This window comes from Crocodylus siamensis, chromosome 1, assembly GCF_052110815.1.
Source record: "Crocodylus siamensis isolate JL-2025a chromosome 1, ASM5211081v1, whole genome shotgun sequence".
Taxonomy (NCBI): Eukaryota; Metazoa; Chordata; order Crocodylia; family Crocodylidae; genus Crocodylus; species Crocodylus siamensis.
This window is the reverse complement of record NC_143395.1, coordinates 290,352,559-290,376,808: the sequence shown is the minus strand read 5'-3', so window position 1 is coordinate 290,376,808 and position 24,250 is coordinate 290,352,559. Positions and strand designations below refer to the sequence as shown.

General features: G+C 45.9%; 1 protein-coding gene across 1 annotated transcript in view; it reads left to right on the top strand.

Annotated features, from left to right (window-relative positions):
- LOC149874600 (granulocyte-macrophage colony-stimulating factor receptor subunit alpha-like) overlaps positions 1 to 23,317 on the top strand; it is a 29,702-nt gene extending 6,385 nt beyond the window's left edge. The window contains exons 4-12 of the mRNA XM_090031662.1: positions 332 to 464; positions 4,429 to 4,558; positions 4,655 to 4,827; positions 5,614 to 5,750; positions 9,846 to 9,884; positions 10,935 to 11,064; positions 16,279 to 16,378; positions 19,683 to 19,770; positions 22,471 to 23,317. Of these exons, the coding sequence (XP_089887788.1) occupies positions 332 to 464; positions 4,429 to 4,558; positions 4,655 to 4,827; positions 5,614 to 5,750; positions 9,846 to 9,884; positions 10,935 to 11,064; positions 16,279 to 16,378; positions 19,683 to 19,770; positions 22,471 to 22,581 (1,041 nt within the window). The 3' untranslated portion in view covers positions 22,582 to 23,317. The remainder of the gene's footprint in view (positions 1 to 331; positions 465 to 4,428; positions 4,559 to 4,654; positions 4,828 to 5,613; positions 5,751 to 9,845; positions 9,885 to 10,934; positions 11,065 to 16,278; positions 16,379 to 19,682; positions 19,771 to 22,470) is intronic.
- The last annotated feature ends 933 nt before the right edge of the window (positions 23,318 to 24,250 follow it).

Genomic DNA, 24,250 nt, shown 5'->3' with positions numbered 1-24,250 from the left:
GGTAAGCACAGGGGTCCCTTCTGTGCATGCAAATAAGGGTGTGATGGGATCTAATGAGTGATCCACACAATCACACCCGCTTCCTGCCATGCTACATGTGCATGGGAGGAGGCATGTATGTGGGACTGTGAATCTGATCCCATCCTACCCTATTGCTGGTGCAGGGGGAACCCACTCCCATCCAGTTTTAATTTGCTGCAGGGTGTCTGAGGCACCCCTGAGTCTAGGAGCTCTGTCAGCTGATTCTAGCTTGGGCTGTTCATAGAACAAGAAGCACCTAAAGCAGCAAATGAAAAATAAAGGATTAAAATGAATGTGTGTTACTTTCCAGGCCACTAATACAAGCTGCAGGCTTGAAATTTTAGAAGCAGAAGATCTACCCCTACATAAGGGACTACTATATATAGTTAAAGCAGACTACAACAATAATACATATTCAAGACAATGCAGGTTTATTCCTCAAGGTAATGCACTTGCACTTGTGAAAAGTTTTGACGTTATTTGCAATATTTTTGTGGCAAGTCTCTCAGAATAGGTTTCTATCCTTTATTTCTATATATTATTACATATGGTTTTATAAATCTGCTAAACTGATTCAGTTTTGTAATACATTCTGGTCCTTATTCTGCAAGAATCACTATGCCAGTGAACAAGTCAATGTTTCCAGAGTAAATAACATTTGTCATGATAGTCCCTTACATACAGATCCAAGGGATTTAAGAGTTTATCGATGGGCTTAAGATTAACTACATACAGCCAGATCCAGGGGAGGTGCAGTGATGACATTGCACCGATTGCTGCTCCACTTGAGCTTTAAAACCAACTGCCTAGGAAAGGCAGCACATTTCTATTCAGGCAGTGCTGAGAATATCGATAGGCTGTCCCTGATTCCTCTCCATTTCAACTGTTAACAAACCTCTCTCCTTTTTAATAGGCTTGATGTTTCACTGTCTAAACTATCCTTTCTTCTGCAGTTTTGCAGTCTGATTGCCATTCCTTGTAATATCTCTCTTCTGCTTCACAACCCTAAAAACTGTTTTCAGCTCTAGCTAAAAACTTTAACTGGGATGCGGTGAAACTAGCTCAGGTGTAGAAATGCCCAGCAGTGAAATATCGGAGTCACTGTTAAAATGCTCAAGCAGGCTAGAAGTTGTTTTATTAATCTGAATACGAGATGTATCTTTAACTATAATGACAACAGGACTGATAAAATATCCTGTGATAATTTTTGCCGAGTTTATTGTGGTTTTTTTAACTTAATATATACTCTAGCAAATTACAGCACATACCTGCTGTGGCTCAGGCCAGAAGCCACGGGGTGCTAAAGCATGCCTCCCAGCCACTGCCAACGGGAAGGGAAGAGAAAAGCCCTTCAAGGTTTCCCCACTCCCTGCTCAAGTGGAGGGGGATGTGGCCCAGTATGCTGAGCTTTAACCCCCACTCCCTGGCCCACATAGGACCCCAGTCTGTCTGGGTTGGGGAGTGTGCTGTCCCTGCTAGGCTTATCTCCCACTCCCCGCTCCAGGCCCAGGCCACCAGGCTGAGAGGTAGAGAGGGGGATTTAAACCCCATCCCTGCCTACAAGGAACCCCCACTGGGGTCTGTCTGGTGCAAGGGGTGGTGCAGCCCATGCCAGCCTTTAACCCCCCTGCTACTTGCTGAGGGGCAGTCCCTGCCAGGCTTCCCCCCCTTGAGTGGAGATGGGGGGGCATGGCCACACCCCAGCCTGGGGCTTACACACTGAGGTGGGGAGGTAGGGGGGTTTGAACTCCCTTCCAGTCCCACATGGGACCCTAGACAGGGTTTGATGGGGGGCAGCCCATGTCAAGCTTTTGCCCCCCAGCTCAAGCAAAGACTGGGGTGCCTGGCCAGACCCAACCTGGGGCTGGCACTTTGAGGTGAAGGGGAAGGGAGATTTGAACTCCATGCTGGTCTGCCTAGGGGGTCAGCCTCTGCCATGCTTCTGTGCCCCCCCTTCCTGCTCAGCACAGGGGGAGTCCATGCCAGGGTTTTGCCCTCCCCTTGAGTAGAGAGGAGGGGATGTGGCCAGGCCCTGGCCAGGGGCTCACAAAGAGGTTGGGAAGCCCTCCTTGCCTGCATGGAACCACAGCCTGGGTCTCCCTCGGTGGGAGGGGGCAGCCCTTGCCATGCCCCCATACACTGCTTGAATGGGGAGTAAGGCGTACGGCCACTCCCAAGCTGGGGGGTTTGCAGCATTTGCCCAGGAGGGGCAGCCTCTGCCAGGTTTTTGCCCTCCACCCCCGTACTCACTTTAATGGAGGGGGGGAGCATTGCTACACCCCAGCCTGGGGCTCACACACTCAGGTAGGGAGGGAGGGGGCTTTAAGCCCCCTGCCTCCCTGCCTCAGCATACCAGCCCTTGGCCATGCCATAGCTAAGCCCTCTGTTCTCTGCTCAAGCAAGGGAAAAAATCCTGGCAAGGACTAAAGTCCTTCCCCCCCACTACCACCCCAATCAGGGAGCAAACCACAGCTGGTGTCCAGAACGAGTGAGGGGGCTTTCAACTCTCCTCCCCACATCCACACAGGACCCCAGCCAGGGTCTGCCTGACAGGGGTGAATCAGTCTCTGCCTAGCTTTTCCTCTGCTTCCTGCTCAAGCCAGTTGCAATCCAGGCTGGCACACTAAGGTGGGGATTTCCTCCTCTCTGCCTTATCATGCCAGCCTGGATTGTGTTTGGCCACACACCCCTCCCCTCTGCTTCAGCAGGGAGCAGGGAAAAAGCTGGGCAGAGGAGGGGGTTTAACTCACCCTCCCTCCCCTGTGCCTCTGCCTGCTGGCCTGGTCAGTGTCTGGCCATGCCCCACAACTTATCCCTCCACTTGAATATGAAGCAGGGGAGAAGATTTATGGGCTGCTCGTCCGTGCAAGGCAGTCCTAGCTGGGATTTAGAGCCAGGTTTCCCACCCAGTGATAGTGCTCTGGCTAGGGAGCAGTGGTGGGGCCAGCCCTGCTCTGGTGGAGCACACAGTTCAGCCTAGGGCTGAAAAGCATCCTGGGATGCTGAAATAGTGTTAACTTAAACCAGGCAGGGGTCTGGGGCAAAAGTTCCATGAACTGGTTTGACCTAAATCAGTTAAGTCTCATAGTACATCCAACTAGGTTTTTCTTAACCCAGTTTCAGCCATTTTGAAAGTGGTTTAAGTGTACTGAACTTCCTTTCTGTTACAAGTTTAAACAAAGTTGTGATCATTTAAACTGATTTATGTGTAACTTCTGTCCCTAGCCCTTAGGCTAATGAGCTCTCAGCTCAACTGTGCACTCCTCTGTGTAGGGCTGACTAGGTTCCACATGCACACTGCTCTCTCTTCCCCTTACTCCAGCCTCAAGCTTGTCTTCCTTTTTGCCTTGCTCCCCACCACCCCTCAGCCTCCGGAGGTTTCTGGGAGTTGCAGTCCAAATTGACACTGGAACAGGTTTCCTAGAAAAAAGGTGGAAGCTCCATCTTTGGAAGTTTTCAAAACCCAGCTAGACAAAGCTCTGGCTGGTATGATCTAGTTGGGGATGGTCCTGCTTTGAGCAGGAAGTTGAACTAGGGGACCTCCTGAGGTCCCTTCCAACCTTAACTTTCAATGATTCTATGATTCTAAGACAGCCAGCACCTCTCTTCCGACTGCCCCTTGGTTTCTCCTTCTGTTACACACATTACATTCATGTTGAACTTATTAGTAAAGCTTCTAGTTTAAGTGGAGTAAAATGTGTGTTGTGAAAAATGTGTGTTATGTGACAAAGCACCACACCATCTGCACCTGCCTTTTCAAAATACTTGATCTGCCAATGGGTGCATCAGTCTACAAATGAAATCCTAAAATTGCCTCTTCGACTGCTTGAACAAGTACTGTACACACTAGGGCCTAAGGGCCATTGAGAAAAGGGTAGGTAGTATGACCACTTTCTCTTCCCTACTTGATTTGAGAATGAAAGAGCTTGTGATCTGGTATCACCCTAAATTGCATGCTGCTGTCAGTATGAGGTTATGTGGGCAATTTGGATGGCCTTTATGTCCAGGTGCCTAATTTTTATGTGTTGCAGTGTCCAAGTGAAGATGCCTATGAGGGTGAGTTGATCTGGCCCTGTATCCTAAAGCAATAGTCCATTGTTTTGCAATGTGGGGTCTTTTTTACTTATAGGCCTCAGAGGAACTGTAAATTCAAATGACATTTTCAGTATAAAAGATATGGTGGCATATTCCAATATAAAAAATTATATTGGCATATTCCAATATAAAAGATATGGTGACAAAAAATGAACACCTGCACACTTAGATAACTGAACTATTCAGCTGGAGTCACAGATGCTATTATAAATTTGTGCAAAGATGTACCTGGTTTGGCCATTAGTTTTCTTGCTCTTCACAAATCCAGTGTAATGTATAAATTGACATGTCAACTTTTCTATTTTTTTCCAGGCATGAATGGAACATCTGTGGAAAATTTCTCCTGCACGGTTTACAACCGTTCCTTCATGAATTGCACTTGGAATGCTGGGAGAAATGCTCCAAAAGATACCCAATATTTTCTTTATCAGCAGTTCTCAAAGTACATAGCATTCACTGGTTTAAAGACCATTTCCATTTGGATTTATTTGTAAGGGGATGTTCTCGGTGTTTAATTGAACTATTTTGGTATTTGCAGGTCAGAAGATGAGACAGAATGTCAGCAGTACATAAAAGATGCTCACGGAAGACATACCGGATGTATATTTCAACAAGTTGACAGACGTAACCAGGTTTATTTCCTGGTGAATGGGTCTAGTACAGAATCAGAGATTCAGTTTTATGATGAGTATATCAAGCTGTATAAAACTGGTAAGAAAGAAGTTTCTTTCCACTTTTAAACAAAGGAAGGTAGGGAAGAACCATGCTTTGTTGCAGAATTTTGCTCCAGAATATAAACTTTCCCACCTCATCCCGCAGTTTTCTTAGAAACCCATTTCTAGCTTTTATAATTGAAAAGGTATTCCCAATGTAAACCATGAATAAATGAATGCAGTGGTGAGGAGTCTGCATAAATGTAGAGACAGTCCAAAATAATACCTGTGACCAGTGGGGATAACTCAATTTATTTGAAATGGAGTATTAACTCTTAGACACAATGTTGTAAATATTCTACACTATTTCATCAAAGACTTCGTTAACAGAAATAACTAATGGTCTTTTCCCATAGTCCTGTAGTTCTTGGTCTCCCTAGCTGCAAAAAGCCACAATTATCTAGCTTCTCCTCTTTAAAACTGTGATGCTTATTGTCAAGATAAAAGCCAGACATACTAGCCATTTAGGTCATGGGAAAAAATGGAATTTATTAGGAAAATAAATGCCACAAAAGTTATATTGCTAGCTTTAGCTGACCTTTTTGAAAAATTAAAACTAAAACCGCTACAGAAATTCCCCTCTACTACACTGGGTTGTCACTGAAACTCAGGAGTCTTTTGCAGAAATTTGTTCCAGTTAACCACAAAGTACCAAAGTACAAGGATGTATTCTCTGAGGCACCCTTGCAAAGCAACATCATACACTTTCCTCCTGATACTGATGCTTTATGATTCTTTAAGCTATTGACTCTTTAGGACCTGTAATATCAATGCTTTCTTTCAGAAATTCTCCCCCCTCCACTTCATATCACTGTAAAATGTGTTGAAGATCCACCACATTGTACAGTGCAATGGGAAGACCCCTTTGAGCATAACAGATGTTTTGAATATGAAATTGACATACAAAGTAAAGAAAATGAGGTAAGAGTTATTTTTGGGACAGCTTTTGAAATTGGTATATAATCTATGTTTACACACACAGACAAGTATACACACAACATTTACATAACACTTCTATCCACTACTGAGGCAATAATCATACAAAGTATCATCCTTAATTTTAGATTCAGTCAACTATTCATGTACGATATCATAGTTATTTCCTCATTTACTAATTCTGTTTCCAAGACAAGTGGTACTGGCTCCTACCGTGGGGGTCTTTAAGAGGAGACTAGATGAACACCTTGCTGGGGTCATTTGACCCCAGTACTCTTTCCTGCCATGGCAAGGGGTCGGACTTGATAATCTGCTCAGGTCCCTTCCGACCCTACCAACTATGAAAATATGAAACTATGAAACTATGACTGTCTTCCTATGCTTCAATTGTTTATTCCCAGCCTTGGCTAACTGTGCTTCCATGTGGTATTTCACTTCCTATTACACCATTGCTCCCACTAACCCAGAAAGACTGTAACCCTACTGTGGCAAGGCACCATTTGTGCCTGCCACTTTAAGACCTGGGGCCAAGCAGCCAGCAGGTGCTTAATTGCGGTGGCCATTTTAGAGCTCTGGTTGCCCATGTAATCAGGGCATTTTGCTGCTGGCTGGTGGTGGCAGCATCATCACCTGGCTGTGAGGCTTCATGAAACACAGGAGCTGTAGGGAATGGTCAGGAGGCTCCTGGTCCTGGGCATGACCTAAAACTGCACCCTGCTGGGAATGGGTGGCCTGGTGGTGCGGGAGCCCCCAGGAAATGTCAGGCCAGTTACCAACACAGTGAAAGGCAGGTCAGGGTGCCTTAACTCCAGCTCCCACAACCGGGTGGGTTACCCCCTTGTAGGGTCTGGCAGGTGGACCCCAGAGAGAGAGTGGGGCCATAGATTCAGAAACCTGTCTTGAAATTCCCCCACATTGGCCCTTTTCTAATCTTCAAGAACCTCTCTCGAGTGCCATGAGTTCTCAAGTATCCTTGCCACTGGTCATGCTATGATGTCAGCCAGCTGTTTTAGCACCCCTGGGTGCATTCTATCTGGACCATCTGACTTGTGGATGTCCAGTCTCTCAAGCTGTTCCCTCATAAAATCTTCACCAATTATACATGTTCCCCACCCAGTTCCACACTCATGTAGCTGAGTGGAGAACAAGTTCCCCAGCCTTTCCCCACCCACTCCACACTCACAGAGCTGAGTGAGCAACAAGCTCCCCATTCTCCTCCCAGCATGCAGGGGCTGGGAGCTGTCCTGGTCAGGGGCAGGTCCCAGCCCCATGTCCCAATCAGGTGATCAAGGCACGGGATTTGGAAAGTGCTGCAGGAGTGAGGTAGGTCCCAGTCCCCTGACCTGATCTGCCAATGGGGCAGCTAGCAGCAATCTGGCTGCTAGTTTCCCCACCAGCAGATTGGGGCAGGAAGCTGAGACCTGCCCCTCCCCTGCAGCATTTTCCAAGTCCCCTGCCCCTGATCAGAGAGCCAGGGCCAGGAGTTCCCTGCTGCTGGGGCAAAGACACATTGTCCCCACAGCCTCCTGGCCCAGTGCTGCCTGCCAGCCCCTGGGCTAACACCTAGGGGGAGCTTAGAACTCCCCACAGTGGCAGTAGGGGTTCATTGCAGGACCCCAGGAAGTGGGAGCAGCTTGCTGCCATTGGCAGCAAATCTGCTTCTGCTTCCCTGCACTTGGAGACACCTGCCTAGGACTATTTACTCATGGGTAGTTAACACATTATTATTTCTGTAGGATTTTAGGTAGCAGCACACAACTTAATTGTTATTAAAAAGCAAATAATCAGTTGTTATTTTAGCTGCTGTTACACAATTTTCCAAAATTATTCATTGTTGCATTAGTTTATTATTAATACCTTCCATAACTAGATTCTTATTCTACTTTCCTGGATCCTGTTTGTGACTTAAATGTAACCTTTAGAGGTGCACTGCTACGTCAGTCCATATCATATCAGCACTGATAAAATGAAAAATGATGTTATCAGTAATTGGCTTTTTTTGGGCCGATGTGGCTGATAATGTCACTGATAAATGCTGTGTGCATGCATGCTGTGTGCAGTCAGGAGTGCAGCCTGACAGCTTGGAAAGCAGGCTCTGGCCGGTAAGTCTGTGGAAGAGAAGGTGCATGTGGGAAGGAAAGGGCATGCAGGGGCAACCTGGCACTGTCTCCAGCCCTGAGAGCATAGCGGGCATGCCCCAGGGGTGAATGCATCAGTGGGAGCTGCTCTCTGCCCTCCCCCGGATGAGCTGCTCATGGCTGTGTTCCATGCCCTGCCCCACCCCAGCTGTGCACTGCCTGCCCCTGCTCTAGCCCCAATCCCACTCCCTCCCTCACTGCTGGGAGCTTCAGTCTGCCCCCTCCATGCCCCTTCCTTCCCCAATGCCCCATCCCCCATCAGACTTACTAGCCTGATGCTGATTTCCAAGCTGCCGGACTGCATATCAGCAATTGAATCAGTATCAGCCGATATGGCTCATTAATAATCAGTCATTGGTATTGGCCCAAAAAATTTTTATTGGTGCACTCCTAATAGCCTTGTTGATTAGTGATTGTGTACCAGCTTAAGCATGTATCATTTATAACTCAGGGTGTGTACAGATGTGCCCCATGTACATTTTACAGTGCTGTAATTTAGAGCATTTTTATAGCACTTTAAAGTTACAGCACGCTTAAACATTACAGAAGTACAGTGTTTGGTGTGGGGGGCTCCGAGCGTCCCTGAGCTTTCCAGGCTAAGAGGCAGGAGGTGTGCTGCAGCTTTCTGGGGCTGCAGGAGACTGTGTACAGCAACAGAACAGGTGAACTGGAGAAGGTGGAGCTGGGAAGAGAGGCTGTGAATCAGCTTCGTATCCTACCCCTTGCTCCCCCACCCCCGCTCAGTTCTGGGAGCTGTGGGCAGGCTCCAGGGAACCCTGGCAGCTTTCCCGGTTTCAGCCTGTTCAGCTTTCCCTGCTCCTGGAATACCCTAGGGGGTCTCACCTGCTGGAACTCCCCCGGCCAATGGCGAAAGCCACCAGAAGGGGCACAGAGGGGGAAAGGGGAACTGGCAGAAGCTTGGAAAACATACCAGAGATACCTGGAAGTCTTGAAATGTTACTCTCAGCAGTGTTTTCAGAAAATTGTCTGTATCAAGCTGCAAGACAGAAAAATGAATGCCAGCAAGCAAACACTATCAGCATTGAAACCATGTTTATATGATACCAGCTCCACTGGATAGTATATATCACAAGGATACTTGACAACCATCTCCTAAAACAGATCCTGTACTCCTAACTTATTGAAGGTTACTACTCTAAGGGTGAGCAAAAGAAGAGATGCAAGAACACCTTGAAGGCCAATCTGAAGAAATGCAGTACTAACATCAATACACAGGAGCCTTAAGTACTGAAACATCCTTATTGGTGCCATGATATAAAATAAGGCATTAATCATTTTGAGCAAACTCACTTCACTGGAGGTGGATCAATGAGAGAGACAAAAGGAAAGTATTGTGACTGGACACCACCAGGATCTGCTTTTTCCTCCCAGAACCATCTGCCACATCTCCAGGCAAATGTATAGTTCTCAGATGAGCCTCCTCAGTCATCTCTGGACTCACCAATGACCTCCTTATTTAATTCCTTATTTATTGGAAGGCTGTCATCCTCATATTGAATAAGGACTTGGGGAACAGACCCAATGAAAGGAGAGAGATGAAATTGCCTGTAGAAAAAAAGTGGGGAGGGGGGCAAGGAAGATCTTCAACTGCAGCCACTTGTAGATCCAGGAGATTGGCTTTACTCTTCCTCACGTTCCTCCCCTCCCCCCACCCACAATTCCTGATAAATCAAAGAGGTCAGAGGAAAGTGAGCCCCAGAGATCCACCAAACTGAAAAATCATTATTTGCACAACTCTAGCAGTGGGATGATACTAATATCATTTCTCTAGTACAACCTATTGCATACTCTTCACAGCTAAGCTATTTTACATTCTATTTGCACCTTCTGCTGCACTGGTCAAGCAAGGTAATGCTAATGGAAGAAATTGGCTTGTATTGCATCATAAATCATGTAAAAAAACATTTTCTTTGTTTGTCAGGTTGATCCAAACAAAGGAAACAAAGTTCCTCCTATAATTGTAAGTATTGCTTCTCCCATACTAATTTCCAGTTATGGCTGGCATTGTGTTCAATCTATCGGAGGGTCATTATTCCTAACACACAAAGGGTTTGATGTTAATACTACAAAACTGAACATGTAATGCTCTATCTGTACTCACAAGTTTCTTAAATATACAACATTTTAGGCTTAAGTGATAATCAATAGTTTTGTAACTGGATGCTCTAGGACAAATCATGTGCTTTAGTCAAAGGTAGAACTTTCCACAACAAAAAAGGCTGTTTTATGGGCATAATTTGACACATCAATTTCTGTGAAAGATGGCAAGCTTCCTTTTTCTTTCCCTCCTTCATATCAATTTAAATAAATCTAGGAAAACATTGAGTGCTTGAGACACTTTTGAATGCTTTTGAGTGAGGTTTAAATAAGGAGAACAATCTGTCCTATGAGCCCACCTCAGTCCATAAAATATATGACAAGGCAGGATACATTTCCACCTTACATGCACACACACTTTGATTATTCTGTATCACACACACATATAGATATCGCTATCACAAGGTTTCATGAGCTGTAGTTCACTTAACACATGCCATGATAGTATGTTAACCATTTGATGGCCTCAAGCAATACCATGTGACAGACAGTGAAGAGCATTGGGAGGGTATAGAAAGTTTACTCTTCTTAATATCACCTAACCCTGCAAACCTCTGATAAAACAAACTGATAGAAATCCATCTTCCTTTCTTCTATTTTTGTTAAAGAGCTATTAGCAAGCAAGGGGAATAAGAAGTCTCCTTAGAGCACAAGAATTAAAATGCAGGTTGTGATCTTTCAAATTTTAATGGAGGAAAAATATCTTCCAAAATGAAAAATGTCAGTGGAGGGATGGGCTAATTTATTAAGGGATAGTTCTGGAAGAAACTTGGCAGTTAACCATACTCTTTTTACACCGCGGAATAACAATGCTCTTCATGTAAAGCTCAGATCAGTAAATGCAAACTTGCACATTATTAACATCTATACAGAGATTGAGTATTTTTGTTCCCCATAATTGTTTTGGTTTTAGGTAAATCAGGAAACCTACATATTTGAAAACTTCAATGTGAAGAAAAAATACCTCTTGCAAATCAGAGCCCGTTCAAAAACGTGTCTCTTCAGCGAAAAATGGGGGGAGTGGAGCAAACCAGTTGAGTTTGGTAAGAATGAAAGACTGCATGATCTTAACCTAATTTTATTCCAGTAGTCCCCTATCTACCTCACTTGCCATCTTGTATTCACAGAGGCACAGTTATATTAATTCTGTTAAGCCATTTCTTCTTTCTTTTTTCCAGTTGGTAATGAAAAGAGAGGTTTGGTTTGTCTTGTAATACTGGGGCAGCTCTCATATAGTAGGAGAAGGGAACCCAATGTAAGAACCCAGATGGTTATGACCAGGGATCCTGGTTTTCTCTGAGAAAAAAAATCCCAAATTTTCTGATTTAAAAAAACAACACAAAATTCACATTTTTCTGTGATTAAAATGAAGCATCACTAAATATATATACATGTATGTGTGTCTATATATATATATATTTATATAGAGATATACAAATAGGCTTCTTCTGTCTGTCCAGAGCACTTTGATTAGTTGCCTTGGCAGCCAACCACAATGCTTACTGAAACAACCAATCAGAGTGCTCCAGCAGGCAGAATGAGTGTGGTATTATGATAGATCCTAAGGCATTTCAAACAGATATGCAAGCAAGTCAGAACTAGAATGAAGCACTGGGCCCCCCAGCACCACTGAAGGGTGGGGGAAAGAAGTGGTGAGGGGCCCAATCCCCTTTTTTCCCCCCAGAGCCTGCCCACCTCTCCTGCAGCCAGGGGATTGGGGCGGGGGGGAGGCGAGCTGCCAGCAGGCCCTGATCTGCAGGGGACCCCGGTGCTTCCCTCCATAGTGGCAGCACCCCCGGGACTTCCCAGGTGGGGTGCAAGTGGATGGGTGCTGCCCAGTGGGCACCGCTGCCATGGAGGGAAGCATTGGTATGCCCTGCAGCTCGGGGGCTGCATGACCTGCTGGCAGCTTGCTCCCCAGCTGTGGGAGATGCAGGCAGGCTCCAGGGGGAAGAAAAAAAAAATCAGGCTCCTCACCACGTTTTTGTCTTTTTTTCTCCGTGGATGCAGCCTCTGAGCTGTGGGGAGCCCCAGTGCTTCCCTCCTTAGTGGCAGTGCCCCTAGGGCTGCCCAGGCAAGGTGCTAGATACACAGATACATCACTAGCTCACAGGCAGCACCCACCAAATCCAACAGAGCATGGGGCACAGGAAGCCTGGGTGTGCTTGGGGAAGCTTGGGCTTGGTGGGCTTCCAGCGCCCCGTGCACCAACTCTGCCACCTTCCCTCCATGTGGGACCACCCAGGAATGGGCTGGCTGTCCAAGGAAGGTAGCAGGAGGGTATCTGGGTGTGCTGGCAGCCAGAAGAGATGGTGGGGATGGGGCACTGGAAGCCCACCAAGGCTGAGCTTCCCCGAGCACGTCCAGGGTTGCAGTGCCCCATGCACCCTCCCCACCACCTTCTCCGGATAGGGCAATTGTACACGTAAGTAATATCACTGTAATTTGTTGCACAGCAAACTAAAATACATGGGATGTGTTTTACTTTTCTACATAAAAAGTCATTTAAACTGAAATACGTCACCGAACATATACACTGTTATGAAATGTAATTGTAACATGCCGCCAAATACATACAGTGTTAATTAAATCATTAAAAAGGACAAATAAACAACTAAAAGGGGCAATTTCCTCACATGTTCAAGGGCCCTTAGTCATATATACAAGGGCCTCTTATTCTATGACTATAAACAAGTCACAAGGTCAGACAAAATGTGTATTTATATTCCTAAGCCTGTGTTTACACATGGACACCTTTATGTAGCCTTTTCAAGGGTGAGAAGTTTTGATTCCATTAAAGTATTCAGTCAGAAGATAACTAGAAATCCTGTATTTAAAGAAATACTTTTGCAATAAAAATGTAATCACAAATGTTTTGCAGGTTTCAGCTAGTGTGTGTTAGTGGTGTTTTATTTTAATTGCAAGAAAATGTGAATTTGGGGGGGGGTAAATAAAAAAATTTGGGGTTTTTTTATTAGAGAAAACTAGGATCCCTGGTTATGACTGAAGCAGCAGTTGGTGTTTACAGGCTCCACATTTTCCTCTGTCAGCAGATCATTATTGTGGCCTTTCTTCTTTCTTCTCTCTCCTCTGCCTCCCTTCCTCTTTCTTTGGCTCTTCATCTTCCTCTTTGTCCTTACCAGCCGGGTCACCAACCCAAGGAATTTTTTTTTTTAGTTTTATTAATATCCAATTTTTTTTTACTGTTGTGTGTTTTTAATTGATAATGTAAATGTCACTTTTCTGCTAGGCCCTGCCCTGCCTCAAGGTCCCAGTTAGAAAGTCTGGGTTCACTTTTAGGGGTTTAACATCAACCATAGTAAAAATCTTTGTTTGCCAATAGAAAATTTGCAGTGAAAAAAATGCCTTGGGTTGTCAATCCTGTTTGACTTCAGCAATGCTTTTACACTGTTCTGCCACCCATGTCCCTACCCACCTGGGGCCCCCTACTCACCTTCACACCCTGATGCCCTGCACCATGCAGCCCAACCCTCAGACTTACCCCCACTGGCCCCACTCTTCCCATTCCACCATGGACTTCCAAAGAAGCCTAACTGTGATATATAGAGTCTGGGATACACAAGCAGTGGCACATGGCCAAGAGAACACTACAGTCCCCCTCAGACACCAGTGGCATAGCTGCGCTCTTTCTGATGGTACTTCAGTCAAGCTGTGGCGGCTTAGTGTTTTTATACTTCTTTCTCTTCCTGCTTATGTATCTTTATCTTTTCCTCCTTGCCTCTTCAGTGTCTTTCCCTTCTCCATTCCTGTCTTGCCTCTTCTTCTGGAGGAATCCTCCTAAACCTCTGGGCTAGTGACAGAAGTTACACATAAACCAATTCAAGTGATTAGGAACCAGTTTAAACCTGTAACAGAACAGAAGTTCAATGCACATAAACCAGTTTTAAAATGGCTGAAACTCATTTAAGATAAACCTGGTTGAATGTAGTATCCTATTTAACTGATGTAGCTCAAACCAGTTAATGGAACTTCTGTCCCAGACCCGCTCCTGATTCAGCTTAACTTACAGTCCTCCAGCTTCCCAGGAGGCTCTTTAGCCTAGGGCTGTGCTCTCTGCTCCATGGAACAGGGCTGGCTGCATACCCAGCTACCAACAGGGACTTTTCCACTCCTGGCAGCCAGGAGCCCGATCACTGGGCCATGCCACCTACTCAGCCAGCAGGCCAGCTGAGAAGGGAGTGGGTAGAAAAACAGCCACATTGAGGGCCTCTCCCCATGCACCTGGCACAACCCAGATGGGGATCCAGAGATGGGTGGGGTGCCATTCCCCCTGCACTTCCTCCTCAGCCAGCTGCTGACCAAGCAGGGGGCATGGCCAGGTAATAGGTCCAATTCCTAGCTCCTGGTGCAGGGGGGAGGAGAAATGCCTCACTGGGGAGTTTCCCCCCTCCCTGCTTCCCCCCACACCAGAAACACCCCAGCTGGCTGTCCAGTGCCAGGTGGAGCAGAGGGGAAGTTTCCTCTAGACCCCCTCCTCAACCAGCCCAGACTGAGGAGGGGGCATGGCGAAAGGACCCAGCTCCAGGCTTGGGGAGAGAGGAAAATGCACCCTGCTGGGAGCTTCCCCCCCACTCCTGCATGGAGGAGACACTGGGGCTGTGATGTGGGGTGGAGAAGGGGGTTCCCCCCGGACCCTCCTCATCTGGCCCAGACAGAGGAAGAGCCATGTCTAGAGAGACCAGCTCTGGGCACAGAGAGAGAAGGAGAAACACCCTGTGGCAGAGCACCTTTGATGCCTGCCACTTTAACAGCTTAGACAGAGCAGCCTGCAGGTAGCTGCATTCCCAATCAGGGGTTACATAGCCATCAGGAGGCTCCCTGGTTGAGGAAAAGGGCTCAGATGCTGGCAATAAGAAAAGGCTGAGCAGGGGAGCCAGAAGTTTGCTGCAAGCAGCTGGAGAGGGAACATTGCCCGACTGAAGCTGCTGCTCACATAACATCTTGGAGGTACAGGGCAGGAACTATGGGGATGGCAGGAGATTCCTGGTCCTGGGGCATCACCTAAAACTACACTCTGCTAGGGATGGATAGTGTAGTGGGGCTGCTTGTGGTGGGGTGGTGCCCAGGAACTGCCAAACTAGTTGCCTCCCTAGTGAAAGGCAAGTATGGGGTGTCTTATATCCCCAGCCCCCACAATCTGGTTGATAATCCAGCAGGAAGGGGAGCCAGGCATGTCTACATACACCTGAGCACCATGGGTGTAAGACCCTGAGGCCCCAGTGGAAGGGGTTTGAAAGTAGCCCCAGTGAGGGGGCATAGTGTTGGCCTCAGCAAGGGGGCAGAATAGTAGCCCTAGTGAGGGGGTATGGAGTGCATGGAAGGGTCCTGCAGAGTACGGTTGCAAGGGCAACCTGAAGGACTGCACATGTGAACTGGGTCTGCGTAGGTGGGCCTGAAGTGCTGCACAGGGCTGCAAAGAGTAGAGTTGCCAGTGGGTCCTGAAGGACTTCACACAGGCTGGCCCCAAGAGTTGGATGAAAAGTTGAAGGCCCTAGTGAGAGGGCATAAGTGGAGGCCCAGGCACATGCGAGGATGCCCATGGGAGACTTATGATTTTGTTGCCATCTGCAAGGCATGGGACACAGTATAGGAGAGATCAGAGCCACATATAATGCCCTAGGCTTTGGGGCCCATAATGAGCAGCCTCCCATATTTTATATCAGTTTTAAAACAGCAAGACATGGCAGAAGAGACAGGGCAGACTGCTGAAGACAGGTGGGCAGACCAGCATTGTGGCCAGCCTAGTGAATTCCCCCAGTCATACACCCCAGTGGGGCCTACCCTCCTCCCCCTTGCTTCCTTCAGCACTGGGGAGGCCCCGGCTGAGGATCTGGTGGGAGAATCCCCCTCAAGTCCCCTCCTGAGCTAAATGGAAGCTAAAAAGGGGGAATGGCTGGGGAAATCACCTATGTCCTGGCTCAGTTCAATCTAAGCAGCTAACAGAAACCTGAAAAGATTGAATCAATTCAGCCTCAGGCTTTTTGATTGTCTGTACTTAACCCGAGACTTCATAGAGTGGGTTCTTCTCTGCTTCTGAGGAAATTTTATCTTCCAGATGTTTCTCAATCCCCTGAAAAACACCAGGGTTAAAATATTTTTCAGATTATTAAATGTTGCATAGATTTCATATTTGTAGCCAATATTATTAAATATCAAAGTAGTTATCTGACATCATTGTATAAAAACCCATTTGCTTTGCTAATAATTTCTGACTTTTTTTACTGTCTGCCTTTCAGGTTTCAATGAAGAATATTTGTCCAGTCTTACAATAACGTTAATCTTTATAGCACTTGGAACAATCCTAGTGGTATTGTTTGTCTGTTTTCTCTGCAAAAGGTAAATCTAACTTATCAATACAGACACTTTTTTTTTGTAATATGCACACATTTCCTACAAGCCAACTAACACGTTTATTTTGATATTTATTTTGTTTGTTTTATGGTTTCAGTAAAACTGTGACAAGAAATAAGATGCACGGCAAGGGTTTTCTGGTATAAGTTTTATTGGATCAACTGTATTTTTGAGAGAGATGTTGGACAAGCCTTTAGTCATGAGAGGCCTACTTCTTTCCTTAAGTAACTGTTTTCACTCACATCAGGAGTGTCAGACTCACCTGACCCCCCCAGGCTGCATATGGACCTCAACAAGCCTTGTGTTCTGAATCCATACCCACCTCCAGTGACAAGTGGGGATGGTACAGAGGTTAATGCAGTTGTTACTTGCCCTTTAACTGCTGAAACATGTCCCCTGAATTCTGGGAGAGGGTGGACCCCATCACCAAATTCCCAGCCTCTCCAGGAGACCTGCAGGCTGGATGAAATAGTTGAAAGGTATCTTTGATACCCTTCAAATAGTTGGAGGTATCTTTGATACCTCCGATTTACACCAAATTAAACAATTGCTTTTTTTCAGATAGTTAGCTTAGCCTGTGTCTGCTTCTTTCTCAGATCTGAATAAGGGTACTTTATTCCCAAGCACTTATCCAACATTTCTCCCAACTATACGGTTGGTCCAATAAAAGCTAAACCGAAAAAACAAAAATTGCCTCTCTTAAATTTCCTGGACCATGATGTCCACAACAAAACTCCAACCCTACTCATAAAAAACAAGATAGTTAGGTAGTGCTGTTGAAGCCTACAGGTAGAAGGTCTACCTGTGAGATGCGTAGAAGCATTAATTCATCATTAATAATCAATAACAAATAATTAAAGAGTATTAATTTTACAGCTTTGTTCTCCTGGGTGTCTATTGGCTCTAATGTAAAATAAATATACAATTCTAATATCCTGGCTTGTTAGCATTTTCCATATACTTTGCACTGGTGGCACAGGGTCCAAAAGGCCATCTTGGCTTAATAGAGAAGTCACAGATCTTCTGAAAAAGAAAAGGGAGACTAACCAATGATGGAAGCTAGAAGTAGGCCTCATGGAGAACTGTATAAGATTGGCCCATGCCTGTAGGGGGCAGATTAGAAAAGCAAAGGCAGTGACCAAATTCAAGTTAGCAATCAAAATTAAGGACAATGAGAAGTCCTTCTATAGGTACGTAGGTAACAGGAGGATAACCAGTGGAAACATGGGACCGCTTCCCAATGCATCTGGACATCTGATCACTAACACCAAGGAGAAAACTGAACTCCTAAGTGAGTATTTCATATCTGTATTCCACCAGTCTAAGAATGATAGCCTGCCAAATGCAAATATGACACAGAATACAGGCTTATGATGCAAATATGACACAGAACTCAGATTTATGATGCAATTGGTTCCTGAAAATCGTGTCTTAAGTTGAAATGTCATAACTTGGAACCAGATTTCCCATAGGAACAGTGTTACAAATGGGGGATTAGGTCCTTTAGAACAGTCAATACTGCATGTAGCTGGTAAGTGGTAGAAGGGGGAAGAGAAGGGGCTTGGGGGTGCAGATCAATGCACTCCACAGTGAGGGAGGGACTAGGGCTGGGGCAAGTGCTGCCCAGCCAGGGCCAGGTGGGCACAGCAGGGGGTGGGGGTGGTGGCTTCCATTGCTGCACATTGCTCATCTGGCAGTTCATCAAGCAGTTCCCACCACTGCTCCTGCCTCTGATCTTGGAGGACATGGGGGGTCTTGTGCCCCCAAATTTGCATGCGGTGAGGCGGGCTGTGCTCCGGGTGGGCAGTGGGGGCTATGACAATTTTTCAGATTGCTGCAGGCCCCCACCTTCCCTTCCCCCTCCCCCTCCCCCTCTGCCACTTACCCACTGCACGCAGTATTGACTGCCGTAAAGATGAAATTCCCATTGGAATGGCAAAACAGGGTGTCAATTTATAAACGTCATAAATGACGTTCATCACAATTCAAAGTTGTTAGTCAATGTAGAGCTGGTGAGAGAACAGCTAAAGAGGCTAGCTATCTGTAAATCAGCAGGACCAGATGAACTCCATCTGAGAGTGCTGAACGACCTAGCCAAAGTCATCGCAGGACCACTGGTGAACCTCTTTGAGAATTCATGGTTCTTAGGAGAGGTCCCAGAAAACTGGAAGAGGGCCAGTTAGGCTGATGATCCAGGTGGACCTAGACAGATTAGTTAGAGGGGTGGACCAGAACCAGGTGCTATTCAACACTAAGAAGTGTAAAGTGTTCCATCTGGGAAGGAAAAATCCTCAACAAAATTACAGGCTCAGTGGTGCTACACTAGCTAGCACCGTGTCCAAAAGGGACCTGGGGGTCATAATTGACCATAAAATGAATATGAGCCACCAGTGTGATAATGCAGTTAGCAAAGCAAACAATACACTGGCATGCATCAACTAATACATCTCAAGCAAAAATAAGGAAGTTATTCTCCCACTCTACTCAGCAGTGGTGAGGCTGTAGCTGGAGTATTGCATCCAGGTCTGGGTACCACACTTCAAGAAGGATGTAGAGAAGCTTGAGAGAGTCTAGAGAAGAACCACTTGTATGATTAGAGGCCTGATGAACAAGTCATATGAGGAAAGGTTGACAGATATAGGACTGTTCAGCCTAGGAAAGAAGACTTGGGGTGCATTTGGTGGCAGCTTACAAATATATCAGGGGTGAGGCTAGTCAAACAAGAATTCACCAAAGCAACCAAGGGGAAAACTAGAAGCATTGGTCATAAACTCCTAGAAGAAGGTTTAAGACTGGATATAAGGAAAAACTTCTTCATGGTTCATGTGACCAGACTCTGGAATAGACCCCAGATCTATTGGGTCATATAAACATTATACGGGGCTGGTGAAGGCACCTACCCTAGAGATCTTCAAAAAGAGACTGGATGCATATCTTCCTGTGGTTATTTGACCCCAACAGTCTTTCCTGCCCAGAGCAGGGGGGCTGGACCCAGTGATCTCACAAAGTCCCTTCTAACCCTAAACTTCTGTGAATCTGTGAATTTCCAAAAGTACAAGACAATCAACTTATGATGCCCAATGGTTTCTTTATTCTAGTTAAGATCCTCAGGTAAGTTACAATATCTTAAAATAATTCAACATCACAATTTAGTTAATGCATTGTTTCCTTTTAGCCTAACAGAGAAAAATAAGATCTCTCTCTCCAACATACAATAGAAGACCAAATATATAAACACATTCTGTGCTAAATCTGTTCTTTTCATCACTATCCCTTTTTGTTCCCATAGGTACTGTAATTTGAAAAAAATATTTTCTCCAGTACCACAACCAAGAAATAAATTTAACACTCTTTTATTTGATGAACAACCTATGCAGGTACAGTTTTTCCATTTGTATGGCATTTGCTGAATCTATCACATCATGGAAGTAATGGCAGAGTTTTCAATTCATAAACATCAGCATAGCTGGTCATTAATTCTTTTTTACTACTTTGCTGTGGTATGTACTGATAAAGCAATTATCTTCAGCCACAAAATAAAGGTGGAGTTAAGATTTTAGATGGACAGGTAATCTTTTGCCAGTTCTCTCAAGCTAACTTTTATGTCTCAGGGTAAAACAGACGTCACCTGATGTATCATTTGTGCCACCATAATTTTTATGGTGCAACAATGCTGAGGATATAGACATGACTACCCTTTTTGTGACACATCAGAAATGAGACAAAAGGTTCTAATAAATTATGCTACTGCCTGCACTCTCTCACCACACCAAGCAAGTGCTCTGGGGGCTTGAAGGGCCCAGTCTTGTGCACCCAAGGCAGATCCAGCCCCAGATCCAGCCCTTACCTGCATTTTGGTAACCTGTCTTTCTACCTTTAAAGAAACTCAGCATGATGGAACAATCAACACTTGTAATCTGTGGATACTGACTGCGTAGTACAAGGAATCCAACTTTTATAAATCTAAACATGAGACAAGGGCAAAAATATAAAGAACAGTATTTAGCCAAGACTCCTGTGCTATATTTTCATTATATTCTTATTCTACAGCAAGGGTAGGCAACGTTTTTTGGCCAGAGTGCCGAAAAACCTCACAATGCCTACCTTGGAAGGTGCCAGAGTGCCAGCATGCGAGAAAAAAACAAAATGAGGGCAGGGGGTACATGACAGGATGCCCTGCTTGTACCCCTTGCCCCCCAGCCCAGGCTCTGTGGCTGTCAGCAGCTACCCAGAACCTGGGCCAGTTGCAAACATCTGCTGCCTCCCTGTCCCGGCCCTGGCCCCAGCTGGCTCCCAGCCCCAGACCTGGCCTAGGGCTCCAAGAAGGCAGGACATACTGGCAATGCTCCCCACTGTGCTGCCCTCACTGCTTCTGCAAAGAAGCTTTGAAACCCAGCATGGCAGGGCACAGCAGGGGGCACAGAAAGCTGCTTGGTCTGAGCTCTCTGCTGCCCTGCCACACTTCTCCTGTATGCACGGGAGCAGTGTGGGCAGCAGCGCTGGGTTGTGCCTGCAGGGGAAGTGTGGCAGAGGAGCTCGGAGCAGGCAGCCCCCTGCTGTGTCCTGCCATGCCAGGTTCCAACGCTGCTTTGCAAAAGTAGTGAGGGCAACACAGCAGGAAGCACTGCTGGTATGCGCTGCCTCCCCAGAAGCCGGGTCTGGGGCTGGGAGACAGCTGGGGCCAGGGTGGAGAGGCAGCAGATGTTTGCAGCTGGCCCAGGTTCTGGGTAGCTGTTGATAGCCACGGCGCCCAGGCTGCTTGCAGCAGGGCTTCCATGGGAGCAGTCTGGGCTCTGTGGCTATTAGCAGCTACCCAGAGCTGGGGCCATCTGCAGCCGAGAGGCTGCAAACAGCTGCTACCCTCCCGCCCTGGCCCTAGCTACCCTCCCGCCCCAGCCCTGGGCTCTGGGAATGCAGCAGGTGCCGGCACTGCACCCATTGGGGCCAGGGCTGGGGAGGCAGCATCTGTTTGTAGCCTCCAGGCTACAGCCAGCCTCATGGAACCCGGGCTGCTCCCAGCAGAGCTTGCAGCATCCTAGATACCTGCTGGGATCAGCCCAGGCTCCCAGCTGGCAGCAGCTACCCAGAGCTGAGGCAGGCTGCAGCCAGGAGGCTGCGAACAGCTGCTGCCTGCCCGGCTCCAGTGCATGCTGAGGAAAACGGCCTCACACGCCATGCTTGGCATGCATGCCAGGGGTTGCCAACCCTTGTCCTACAGTCTTCATCCAACACTTATTAAAGTTATTTGGGATGTTGTCAAATGGGATGTCTGTACAACTTCCACAGAACTGCTGAAAGCTTTAAGCATACTTCAGCTATTCATCCATCCCTGGTTTGCACGAAGCAAACCAAGCAATGAGGCATTGAAGTTATCCTGTGAGTTTCACCTGCTGATGCTCTTGAGATTTCTGACACCAGTATGCTTGAAAGTGGCAATGGGGGTTTGGTCTCAGATCAGCTAAACTTTCTTGGGCTAGGCACATGTAGAGTGGGAGAAGGTGAACAGGCCACACTTGACAGTGGCACTGGAAATAATATAGACATGCCCTGGATTAAAGCTGTAGTGTAGCAACCACATAGTTTCACTCTGCCTACAATTGACTATAGTAACCAAGTCTGAAAAATCAGGAAACAGAGTTTTGCAAGCTGAAATAACTTTTCCCCCTATCTCTGAGGTCTGCTGGGGAAGTTAATTTATGCATACAAAGTGATACTTTTATTTTTACTCAACTGGACATAAGTAGTTGATGTTATGCCCTGTTCCTTCACATGGCAATTGTGTGGGGATTTGAGATTGGGTTTAAGATAGATGATGTGAATGTACTGTCTTTTGGGAATATCTTTTATATTGCAAAGCATGTAAAGTTGATTTTTGCCTTTGGGGGACTATAATACTAAGGTACCTGTAGTAGCTTTCTATTTAAGGGTTACACTCTGATTTACAAGATATACATGGCTAAAGAAAAAAATGGTGAAGTACCACTAATCATTAATCAAATCAGTTGAGATTACAAGAGTTAAATCTGTAGCTACTCTCAGGCATGAACTTAATGCCTATCTTTTTCTGATTTCAACAGAAAGAATATGAGGATATAGAAATCAAATATGAAAGTGAAGAAATAGAAATAACTGCTGTCGAAGAAATGGCATTGCCTCCCAAAGAAAAAGGAAGCATTTGCATTCCCTAATTCAAACATTAGCATAAAACTTTGTGACCCTAGGATATTTTGTATGACTTTTCACACATTCTCCTTAGTTTTCACATGGATGGTAGCACTGAGTACTGTACTGATCAGCTTGTCTGTCACTGTCATTGAATATACGTTGCTTTTAGTATGTCAAATTTTAACTTTTTCAGCGAAAATTTTCCATTTGGGATTTCTACCTCAATGTGAATATCCCCTCTACATTTCAATAACAAATTTTCAGTAACTTATTGGTATGTCTTTAGGGGAAAAGATATGTTGTTCTGCCTACTTAAAAAAGAATCCTGTAGAAATATCAGAATCAGGCACATAAATTCTACCTAGGACCTGCTTTAGGGCATGAAAGTCCTTTATTGGACCTTTTCGTAGGTGACTGTTACAGAAATAGCTACATGTCCTTCCACCAGAGAGAGTCTCTCTAAGTGCACCCTCTCAGGAGTCAGGCCTTGTGCTTTTACATCCTAGACCAGGATCTGGCTACCATTCTCTGGATATCAACCATTTTTAGTTGTGGCCCTTTTTTAATAACTTCAGAAAAATTATATTAAAAAAGGTTGACTTTGAAGACTTTCTTTTGAATAACTCAAGAGACAGGGAATGCCAGAATAAAAGTTCCCAGTTTACCTTTAACTTGCCTTCCATGTGTGCCTCTTTCCACTCCTAGTCTGGATGCTACTCACTGAATGGGTAGCTATTCAGTATTTTATTTAAGCCTCATTATTCCACATCCTTGTAGCTCTGTGCCTTCCAAGCATTAATGAACTCATCTGCACAAAAGCTCTTGAGAAGCAGGCATAGAGTATTGTCATTTTTTTTTACAGATGAGAAATTGAAAGAAATGAAAGTGGAGCAGTTAAAATTGTTGACTACCTGCAGCTTGAGTGCCTAGCTCAATGGTTTTCAACTTTTTTGAGATTCAAGGCACCCCTCAGAAAATGGCCACTCTTACCTGCCACTCATTTTTGTTGCAAAAAATTCAGACAGAACACAAGAGATCAGCATGTTTTTAACACTGTGAATTCCTATTTGAAATCTCTATGTTTATCTTGTGAAAAAGGTTTGCACACCTAAAAGTGCTTACATTGCATGGCACCTTGCAGCACACCTAGAAGGATTCATAGATTTCATAGACATGAGGGCTGGAAGGGACCTCGGGAGATCATCGAGTCCAGCCCCCTGCCCAAAGGGCAGGAAGTCAGCTGGGGTCATAGGATCCCAGCAAGATAAGCATCCAATTTACTCTTGAAGGTGTTCAATGTAGGTGCTTGAACCACCTCCGCTGGCAGACTGTTCCAGCCCTTGGGGGCTCGGACAGTAAAGAAATTCTTCCTTATGTCCAGCCTGAAACGGTCTTGCAGGAGTTTGTGACCGTTCGACCTCGTCATCCCTTGGGGCGCTCTGGTGAACAAACATTCCCCCAGATCCTGGTGGTCACCCCTGATAAACTTATAGGTGGCCATCAGATCACCCCTGAGCCTGCGCTTTTCCAGGCTAAAGAGTCCCATGGCTCTCAGCCTGTCATCGTAAGATCTGTTTTCCTGACCTCTGATCATGTGCATGGCTCTCCTCTGGACTCTCTCAAGCTTCTCCACATCCTTTTTGAATTGTGGAGCCCAAAACTGGACGCAGTACTCCAGCTGCAGCCTCACCA